This window comes from Humulus lupulus, chromosome 2 (genome assembly GCF_963169125.1).
Source record: "Humulus lupulus chromosome 2, drHumLupu1.1, whole genome shotgun sequence".
In the NCBI taxonomy this organism is placed as follows: domain Eukaryota; kingdom Viridiplantae; phylum Streptophyta; class Magnoliopsida; order Rosales; family Cannabaceae; genus Humulus; species Humulus lupulus.
This window is the reverse complement of record NC_084794.1, coordinates 236,866,334-236,877,162: the sequence shown is the minus strand read 5'-3', so window position 1 is coordinate 236,877,162 and position 10,829 is coordinate 236,866,334. Positions and strand designations below refer to the sequence as shown.

The window sequence follows — 10,829 nt, the reverse complement described above, 5'->3', positions numbered from 1 at the left end:
CAAGTTTTGTATTGGTTTAACACAAATTTTGTGCTATAGGTTGGAGTTGCTCTAACTCCATGATCATAAGGTTTTATATTATTGTTATAAATTGTATAGAATGCTCCTTTTAAATTATAATAAATTGTTGCGAAATAAAAATAATCAAATTTCCAAACACTTGATTTATCTATAGCTTAGATATCAACTGCCATGTGTTCCATGCCTAACGTTCGTTTATGCTAGTTTCATAAGTTAATTTCATTACTATGCATTGCATTAATACTCTATAATTATGATTTTATTTTGATATTAATGTTACATAATCCATAGATATGCCATACCATATATCTGGCCCTAGTCAAAATTAATTGTTTTCCAAATACAAAGGTTCAATTTATACAGATATTTTCTCTTCTGAAACTAGTGAATACATAATTTGTTCATCCCAAACTTGAAAATTTTGTACAACTATAAGGTGTAAGAGTAACCAAAGAATATAATCATGTTTTCTTTTGCAAATTACAACATACCAATTTACAAGTACATTACTAACTCTTGTACCTTAATATTGGACCAAAAATCTTAGCTATGCAGTACTGGAACAAGAGATGTTGAGGATTTTGAAAAACGCTCAAGGAGCGACAAGACTTTGGCGGCTTTCCTTGTGAGTCGGCCATCTGCTTGAACGCTCCCACCAGTCAGACTAACAAGAAGAAACCTGGCTTTGGTACCGTAATTGTCCACCATTTCCTTGGACTCAAAAACCTTATTTAAGAGTCCTAGAGCCTCTTCCTTGAGATCTTTTGTTCCCCAATCTAGAATATCCAAGATTGGTTGTATGGCTCTAGCTTCATGCAAGACACTGGCTCCTTTATAAGGAGAAGATTCAGCAACCAAAGTGGAAAGTGTTTGAATTGCCTCAAAAGCAGTTTCCTCAACCTCTCCATTCAAAAGTTTTACCAAGTCAGGCAAAGCATTTGCCTCCAAAAGACAAAAATTTGAAGTTACGCTACAGATACCACCGTGAGCTGGGCATAAAGGAATACCAGATGGCTTGAAACACCAACAAAAGGAGGATTTGGATTCAACGGTGAGCTTTGGGGTACTGGTGGAAAGATTGCCTATCAGAGCTGCAGCTCTTGCTTTTGCTGGCACTGAATTTGCCTTGAGAAGATTTACAAGCAAAGGGTAAGCTCCTGCTTCCACTAGAATACGCTGTGACTCAAGATTTTCAGGATCTGTGAACCTAAAGAGGGCACTGAGTGCATTTTCTTTGGCTTCCATTGTACCAGTATTCAAAATGTCTATAAGTGCAGTATGTCCATTTGACTCTATCAGCTTCATGGTCAGTGATTTTTCTGATTTTGGTAGGTTGGCCAATAATCCAGCAGCAGCAATCTTTAAATCATCCTTATCTCCGTTCTCAAGAAATCCCACCAGAGCCTCCAGCCTTCTTGGTCTGAGAAGGTATTCCACAACTCCCTCTGGCTCGTGTTGTGAGAAAAGGAATAATAATTTAATGGCAACCTCCCGAATCTCTGAGTCGGAGTCATCAAGAAGAGGAAGGACTAGAGATACACCCTGGCTAGTTAGAACGGCTTTTTTTACCAGTCCTGCGTTGAACTTGCAAATTCCAAGAAGTGCTCGCAGGGCTGGCCTCCGGACATTGCTGGCAGAGTTGGGATTTTGGAGCAGTGCTAACAAATTGGCGACAATTGACTCTAACTCAAGTTCAGTCCCTTTCTTATCAACAAAGTATTTAATGGAGTCATCATCAGAAGAGAGTTTCTCAAGGACCTCACAACATTTGACAACAATGATTGTATGTACATGGGGGGTGGACATAAGATTTACCACAAATTCAACTCCACCAGCTTCAGCAATGAACTTTTTATTAGCACGACAACCTGCTAGCTTTACCAAAGCAGATAAGGACAATTCTTTTGATTCAATATTTCCAGATGCCATCTCAATCAAAGGGGGAATAACCCCTTCCTCTCCAAGATGCTTCAAATTTGAATCAACCAATTCCATGTTAACAATAGTTCTCACCCTTAATATCCTTGAAGACTCTGGCCCTGAAAGAAATTATATCAACCAATATTATACATTTATATTTGACAAAATGATAGCTAGTAATAAGAACTATAGGCAAAATCATTCGAGTTTTTAGTTGGCATTCATATACTGCATTCTAACTTGTGACACTAGTAACAATTACTACTATCAATTAGTAATTGCTAGATTGGAAAACATGGATTTATGCCTTTGAAACACCGTTAAAGGAAAAGGACCGAGTATAGTAAAATATATTTTGAATGTACCGGTTAAGCTTAGATGAAATGATTGTTGTAATTTGTTTTTGTAGAAAAGAAAAGGAAAAATGTATGTGAAATCTTTGAATGGGATCAAATCCTCTTACCCGTAACTATGCTATCAATCAGTGGTTTATACCAATTAGCCTTGGCTGCACGATGAATATTCTCTTGATCAATTTCAAGAAGCTTCAACAATATATTTTCTGCAATCTCAGCTGTCTCTTGCACAGAACCCTTTAAAAGAATGACAAGAAAAAGAATAGCATTGTTTTTTTGAGAGAGTTTTCTGCAAACAGACACATTCCAACCAGACCTGTCTTGTAACAGTTCATAAAGCAATTCAATAGCAGCCTTTGAGATGATTGCATCAAGCCCTAAGCAGCGAATAACGAGACTCCAACCATGGGATTCAATGAGTGCTTCCTGCGGTAGAACAAAGTTCAAATGATTGGATTAGAACGCAATGAAAAAGAAAAGGATAGAAAAGAAAATAAACTTTTCTAGTACATATTCTCTTTCTTTCTATTTCTTATTCTTTTTCTTTTTCTAGACTAATATAGAATGACATGGATGCTTACTTTGTTTCTAGCGTGCCCTTCAACAAAATATTTTAAGGTGATCAAAATCTTTCTTTTCAGATCATTGTTGCGTGAGTTTCTAAGGACTTTGACTATAATGTCATTAAATCCTTCTATGGAAATCCAATCTTTGTTAATTGAACTCTCTCTCATAAGATCTTGCATTTGATCTAGGGCTTCATCCATGGACTTATCAACGTCTGATAGCAACTTCTCCTTGGAAGACCTGATCCTGAGGCAGTAATTTAACTCTCTCCACTCGTCTATTGATTGTCTCAAAGGAAGGTTTGACCGCAAAGAAGTATCTTCAAGAACTTCATGAGTATCAGGGTCTGTTTTCTTTCCACTTTCAAACCAATCTGCAATGGCAGCTCTCTCACATGTAGTACCAGTACAAAGGCTGACAGGGTCAGTCATCACAGTTCCATTTATGCGACAAAGAAAAGATTTAAGTGGTAAAATGTATTCTTCCCTCGAATCAAATCTCGCAATGGCCTGAACTCGTTGTTCGTATTGCTTCTTGACCTCTTCATAGTCCCTGGCTGCGTCAGCTCGAGAGAGAAGCTCAATGACCTGACCAAAGAAGAAAACTTCAGCCCTTTCTTTCCTGAAGTCAGCCTCCTCCTTCTCTCTTTTGAAATTTGCAAGCTCATTGCTTATCACTGATGGCTCAATGGGCACCCCAACTGCCATAGCTATTTCTTCTAGCATGTCATTTGCAAAAGCTTGGTCAAGTTTGTTATCCCTAAGACCCTGGTCAAGCTTGTCAACTATTTGAAGTTGAGAATGCGATGTCTCAAATTCCACTCTTTGCATCTCATTCTGTAGCCTATGGACCTGATCTGATATTCTTGAAAGGACTTCTGCATTTGCAAGGGATAAAGAAGCTAAAGATCTTCCAATATCTCTGGTGACATCTTGTACCTCTTTAACAATGTGTCTGCACTTGAGAAGCAAGTAGATTCGGGCTTTCTGGGTATACTTCTCGACCAGATTATTGGCCTTTTTAACATCTGCTTCAAGAGCCTCTAGAGCTTGTCTTGCAGCCTGAGACTCGTTCAGCTCTTGAAGTTGCAATTCCTTTAAGACAGGTTCAATGTCAGACAAGTGCTTTGACAAAACCCTAAAACTCTCTTTCTCAAAAACAACGTCCTTAGCAGCATTAGCTGTTTTAGCGACCTGGTTTGTTAGCACAGCCAAGATTGTCCCTATGGGTATAAACTCCATTGCCATATACAATTAGCCTTTGGTTAAATCCTCTATGAGAAGCATATGATTATTACACCCTCAATTTCTCCATCAACACTCCATATTCTTCTACTATTTCACTCATTCTCCTGAGCACCAGGCATCCAGCAAGTGACAATATCTTCTGTTCCTATAAATTACACCCACCAGCAAAAAGTTTTAGAATATTTAATAGCTAAACAAGAATATAAATTAAAGATAGAATTTCACGGGCACACACATGGTACCAGAACTCTTAACACCCCTTTGCTATGCTTCGTATAATCCTCCTCTTACAAAAAAAAGGAAAACTTAAAGTACTAACCTTATCTAGCTTAAGGTCTAAAGAAGTGGAATAGAGTATGAATTTATACTTTCTTAAAGTATATACTTACAAGAATATTTGTGGGTTTTCTCATTTGCAGAAAGTACTACATCCTAAACAAGAATCCGTTAACAACTTCCACAGTTGAGTTTTGTATGCATAAAGAAATAGAAAATTTTGAATAGATAATAAATTTCCAAATGGGTCTTGAAGAACTTATCACAATTTATCAACAATAATGAAATAACAATATATTTAAGAGGAAAATAATATTTCAAATTTCCAGAACAGAGAAACAATGGAGGAAAAAAATATATGCTTACCCATATCAAAGTGAGCATGAAAAAGAGAAACCTACGGTTCAAAATCACAAATTTCTACTTTTTCTTTTCTCAAACAGAATTGAAAGAAGAGATAGAGTAAACAACGTCTACTGACCTCACGAAAATCAGATTCAAATCGAGGAAGACTCGAAAAAAGCTGTGGAGATAGTCTGGAGTAGTATAACTTTCATGTTAAGTTTCTAAAGTCTTAGTGTTGATTGAATTTTAGACCATTACGCTAAGAGAATAATGATAAAAGGGGAGAGAGACGACTTGAGAAAGTCAAGGTTTTTTCCCGGGAAAATCAGAGGGAAAGTTCCAACTAGAAAGTTCGTATTAAATGTTTTTTATTTTTCAAAATTTAATCGCACGCGTTAAAAAATAAATTATTTAAATCTTCTTACGGAGAATATCGACGATGGGAGTGCTACCCGTCCCGTCTACATTTATATTTTTAATTTTCATTATCTTCTCATTCTCATTTATTCCCAGTCGGGCTGGGGCGGACTAGAGAATCCCAAGAAACTTATTTATTTAAAATAAATTGAATTAAAATTTTAAAATAAAAATCGTAAATTATATATAAATTAAAATATTGTAAAATATTTATTATTTAAAATATTAAATATTATCCTAAATAAAATTTAAAATATTAAAAAAGTTAATAACATACTACAATAACATATAAAGAAATATATAAAATACATATAAAATATTACAAAAATATATAAAAATTTAAACAGGGCCCCGTCGAGATAAGTAATGCTATCCCCGCCGCCTCATTTAACATTCGGAGATTAAAAATTATCCATGTCTCTGCTCTGTTTCCTATTTAGATAGGAATTCTCCGCCTCATTAGGGGCGTGTCCCCGCACGGCTCGTCCCTATAGGAAAAATGTGCATCACTAAGAGAGAATGTGTGTTCCTTTAATTTTCTGAGTAACATAAATATAAAAGAAATAAAGAGTTTGGTCTTTTGTCCTTAAAAAAATAAAGATTTTAACTTTAATTAATAAGAAATAAATTAAGAATTATAATGTTTTAGCCTTCATTATCACTTTCACTTTCTTTTCTCACTAGTGGCTACTTTTCAATTTATTTTCCCACTCCTTTTTCAAACCATAGAAACGAGATATTTATTTATCTTAAATTATTTATATATATATATCGGGTTGTTTTTGGTAAAATTTTTAAATACATTAATAAAAATATTATTTTGTTTTATGGTTTTTTATTTTTATAAAATAAAAATATGTTTGGTAATTATTTTTGTTTTTAAAAAATAAAAATACTTTTGATAGAAAAAGCTAATGAGGAAGGAGAAGAAAAACGTTTTAAAAAAATAAAAGTAAGAAAAAATTGTTTTAAAAATTATGCAAAAATTAATTAAAATTTAAAAAAATAAAAAATAGAAATAAGCTTATGAAACATATTTTTACGTTTTATTCTTACATTTTTATTCAAATAATCATAAAACTATTTATTTGTATGTTACCGAACAAGAACAAGTCCAAAGTAACTCATTCTTTATAAAAAAAAAACTATTACTTATTTATTTTTGAATAAAATATTAAATATTTTAATTTTATTTATAACATTTGACTTTTAGTAAATACATCACCTAACAAAAATTCTAAGTTTTAAGTCTATGATCTTATAAAAATATATTTGTGGACAGAACAACATAATAATATAATATCATTAGAAAAATTACCTAATCTTGAGATTATATTATACTTTGATGCTTTTATTCTCCTTACGCCAATTTATTTCATTATGAATTTTCTCAAAAAAAATATTTATAATATGGTGCATAATATAAAATTTTTAAAATATATATATATAGCTCAAGATTTAAGATATATATAAAAGATGTGTAATTATAAATAAATAATTTTTAATTTATAAAATGAGTAGACGGGCAGTAAAAGGCTGCGCTGGGCTTTAGGTTAAGTGTGGGCTCAAAGTAATGGCCCAGAAAAAGCCCCGTCTGTTTGGTTCTCAAAATTAGGACCACATAAATACTCTTTGGGAATTTTACAAAAATATGGTTTTTATGCCATCAATGTGCAAAAATATGGGAATTATATTTTTCTTAATTTTTATGAAAAAATTTATAAAAGAAAAAATTAAAATATAGGAAACATAATTAGTAGCTAACTAAAATATACAAGCTAAATTTAAATCAAACACATCACCCAACACAGGGGTACTATTATAAAATTAGCTTCCACTTTTCTTTCTCTCAAACCCCGACAACACAAACCCTTTTCTCTCTTCAAACCCATCCACTCAAATCCATTCTCTCTCCAAAACTCAGCCGCACCATCCCCTTCAGCTCCGCCCAGCACAATCCCCGACAGCTCCGACGACCCTCCATTCGAGAGCCCAACCGTCCGAGACCCCAGCTCCGCCCGAGCCCCACCATCTGAACCCAAGTGCGAATTCGCACCTCCTCCGCGGCGTAACTCTAAGCCCATCCCCACAGCAACCCACACCTAGACGCGAACCACCCTCCTTATCTCTATCTCTGTCGTTGATCCCGAGATCCAACGCCACCCGTTTGCAACCCGACCCCAAATGCAACACTCCAAGCCGAGAACCAAGAACCCGAAAGCTCCACCCTAGCCTCGTCGCACCCAAGAGAGTCCCAGCCTCGATTGTCGGCTCATTTTCATATCTGAATTTTTTTTTTCAAATCTTAATTTTTTTTTCTATTTTCGAGGTGATGCAAGGAGGTATTCGAAGTGGAGAGTCAGCAATGAGAGGTAGGCGGTGGCTAGGGCTCTTGATGAGGGAAGAGAAGAAGATGGAAGAGAGAGAAAGGGGGTGGATCCATTTTTTTTTCTATCTTCAGGTCTGCGGTAACTGGTTACCTTCCCATTCTTTGTGTGTATATTTTTTTGGGTAATTAGTTACCTTCTCGTTCTTTGTGTGTATATATCTGGGGGTAACTGGATACCTTAACGTTCTGATGTGTGTGTATATTTTTGGGTTCTTCATAGTCACTGATTACCTTCATGTTCTAATGTGTGTGTATATTTCTGGGTTCTTTATGGTAACTAGTTACCTATATTACTAAATTCATAGCTACTTCTTCTTTATTTTTTTAATGAAGTGCTTTTCCTCTTTTTCCATCAAATTTGATGGATTTTTTCATATTTAATATGAGTAACCTGTCACCCCTCCTATGGTAACTGGTTACCCCTCCTGGTACATATTATTTAACCTAGCTCTATGATTTTATTTTTACATAATTGTCAAAGAACAATCAAGTAACTGGTTACCTTACCCAAAATTTGGAAAAAGAAATGTACAATCTAAAAAAAATAATGTTTATAATAAACACAATTCATATTACAAAAAAAAAAAATGCAAAACAACCAAAGAAAAATTTAATATAAAAAAGCAAATAAGCTAAAAAAATATATATATATATTCAAATTACAAACGCACCCTTCCAAATCAATAAAATTTGAATAAGAGTAAAACTATGGCATAAACCAACTTTTATACAAAAATATGGGAAAATAAACTCATAAAAGTGAAAATTCTTAAAAAAAAAAAAGGCATAGATTAACCTTTTTTTTAAAAAAATCATATTTTTGCACACTCTATTAAAAAGTCCATATAAAATGTAATTTCCTCATACTCTTTCTTCATACTTAATACACATAATTACCTTCTATTTCAAAAAATGGATCTATACCCTTTTCTTATAATATTTTACTAATATAGTCTTAACATATAAAAAAATATATTAATTTTTTATTGAATTAAGATTTCAAATTTATATTTATTTTAAGGTAAAAAATGCACACACAAAAATGACAACCTATTTAATCTTATATTGTAAAAAAAAAAATCTAAACAAAAATCAAGAACAGTAGTTTACGATTTCCTTAAAAATTCAATAGTGTAAAAACATTATTTACTTTATATTTTAATTTGAAATAGTAAACAAGTTGTTTACAACTTATATTTAACTTGGTTTGAAATTGTAAACAAGTAGTTTACGTTTATGTTTTTGTTTATCATTTGAGTTTTTATATTAATAATTAATCGCATTCATTGGAATATAAATTCAAAAATATATTTATGTTTAAGTTTGAAATTTCTGTAGAAAAATATACTCAAGGAATAACATTTAAATAGGCTGAGTACAAACAGTATATTCTAGGTATAAACTAATTTACATTAATTACACCTTAGTTGTAAAACACTAACTAATGAGCTGTAAAACACTAACTAATAATTCAGATTATTTCTACACTCTCCCTCAAGCTGTTGCATACAAGTCCTACATGCCCAGCTTGCACACTTGCTCATCAAAACTTTGTTTTGGTACCCCTTTTGTTAGCAAATCAGCAACTTATCGTTTGCTTGGCACATAAATGACATAGAGTTCTTTTTTTTCAATTTTTTCTTTTATAAAATGACGGTCCACCTCCACATGTTTGGCTCTATCATGATTAACTGAATTGTGTGCTATATTAATAGTTGATTTATTGTCGTTGTATAGTTTCAAAGGATTCGCTCTTTGAAGTTGTAATTCTTCAATAACTCGTTTGATCCAGATCAATTCACATACTCCTTGAGCAAGAGTTCTAAGCTCAGCTTCAGCACTGCTTCTTGCGACAATAGATTGTTTCTTGCTTCTCCAAGTAACAAGTTTTCCTCATACCTTAGTACAATATCCAAATGTTGATCTTTTGTCCTCAATTGAACCTGCCCAGTTTGCATCATTGAAAGCTTCTATGCCTCTTTCTCCATTTTTTTTTTCTGAACAATAGGTTTTTTCCAAGTGTCTTCTTTAGATACTGTAATATCCTATAAACTGCCTCCAAGTGTTCTTCTAAAGGGTTGTGCATATACTGACTGACCAAGCTAACTGCAAAGGCAATGTCAGGTCTGGTGTGAGACAAATAGACCAATTTTTCCACTATTTGTTGATACATCCCTTTGTCTACATATTTCTCCTTTTCTTTCTTCTCGTACTTTCCATTGGGTTCCACTGGTGTTGCTGTTGGTTTACATTCGAGCATACCAGTCTCTTTGAGTAGATCAATAGCATACTTACGTTGAGAGACTAAAATCCCCTACTTGTTTCTTGCAAACTCCATACCCAGAAAGTATCTCATCTTACCAAGATCTTTTACCTCAATATCTTGGGCTAATAGTCTCCTAAGCTCCTCCATTCCAATAAGGTCATTTCCAGTTAGAATGCTATCATCAACATAGATAATAAGAATTACAATCTTACCATCTTGTGAATGTTTGAAGAATAGAGTATGATCTGAGTGACCTTGTTTGTACCCATGCTTCTTGATCACTTGATTGAACCTCTCAAACCATGCCTGTGGTGACTGCTTCAAGCCATAGAGAGATTTCTTTAAGTGACATGCTATTTTTTTCCATATTCTCCTTCGAGGCCAAGAGGAATCTTCATATAGACCTCTTCTTCTAAATTTCCATTTAGAAAAGCGTTCTTAATATCAAGTTGCTGCAATGGCCAATCAAGATTAACAGTTATTGATAAGAGAATTCTTATTGTGTTTAGTTTTTCCACTGGTGAAAATGTCTCTGTGTAGTCCACCCCGTAAGTTTGAATGAACCCCACTGCAACCAGTCTCGCTTTGTATCTTTCTATAGTACCATCAGCTTTGTATTTCACTGTGTTTACCAAGTTTTTCGGAAACTAGAATTATAAAAGATAAGAGAGCTTAAGAAGAAAGGATTAGAGATAATCACACAAGGGATTTTACATGGTTGGGGCGTTAAAGAGCCTTAGTCCACGAGTCAATTGTATTAGAGCTTAAGAAGCTTTAGTAATGGAGTTTTCTCTTAATTTGAGCAGAGTGTATGCTTACAAGAGAAAAATCGGATCCTCTCCACAATGCCCAACTGTTCATATTTATAGGCAGTTGAGTGCTCTAGGTTTGGGTCAGACTAATCCGGGCCCAATAAGGGTATAAACATTATTTTCTCATTGATGGAGGCTTAATACAAAGGATCTTAATAAATAAAATGCACTAATTAGATTGATCGTAACCAGAGCACTAATCCGGGCCCAATA

The 10,829-nt window shown here is 33.9% G+C and overlaps 1 protein-coding gene across 2 annotated transcripts; it reads right to left on the bottom strand.

Moving 5' to 3' along the window:
* Positions 1–315: 315 nt before the first annotated feature.
* On the bottom strand, positions 316–5,075 carry LOC133819082 (U-box domain-containing protein 43-like). 2 transcript variants are annotated; one of them, XM_062252243.1, is made up of 4 exons: positions 4,869–5,075; positions 2,879–4,256; positions 2,405–2,723; positions 316–2,060 (listed from the first exon to the last, which is right to left on the bottom strand). In XM_062252243.1, exons 2-4 carry the CDS (start codon positions 4,109–4,111, stop codon positions 565–567), a joined length of 3,048 nt encoding a protein of 1,015 aa, XP_062108227.1. In that variant the 5' UTR covers positions 4,112–4,256; positions 4,869–5,075; the 3' UTR covers positions 316–564. The 2 variants fall into 2 exon arrangements, with proteins under 2 accessions (XP_062108227.1, XP_062108228.1); XM_062252244.1 differs by lacking the exon at positions 4,869–5,075 and adding an exon at positions 4,754–4,847.
* Between the last annotated feature and the right edge of the window lie 5,754 nt (positions 5,076–10,829).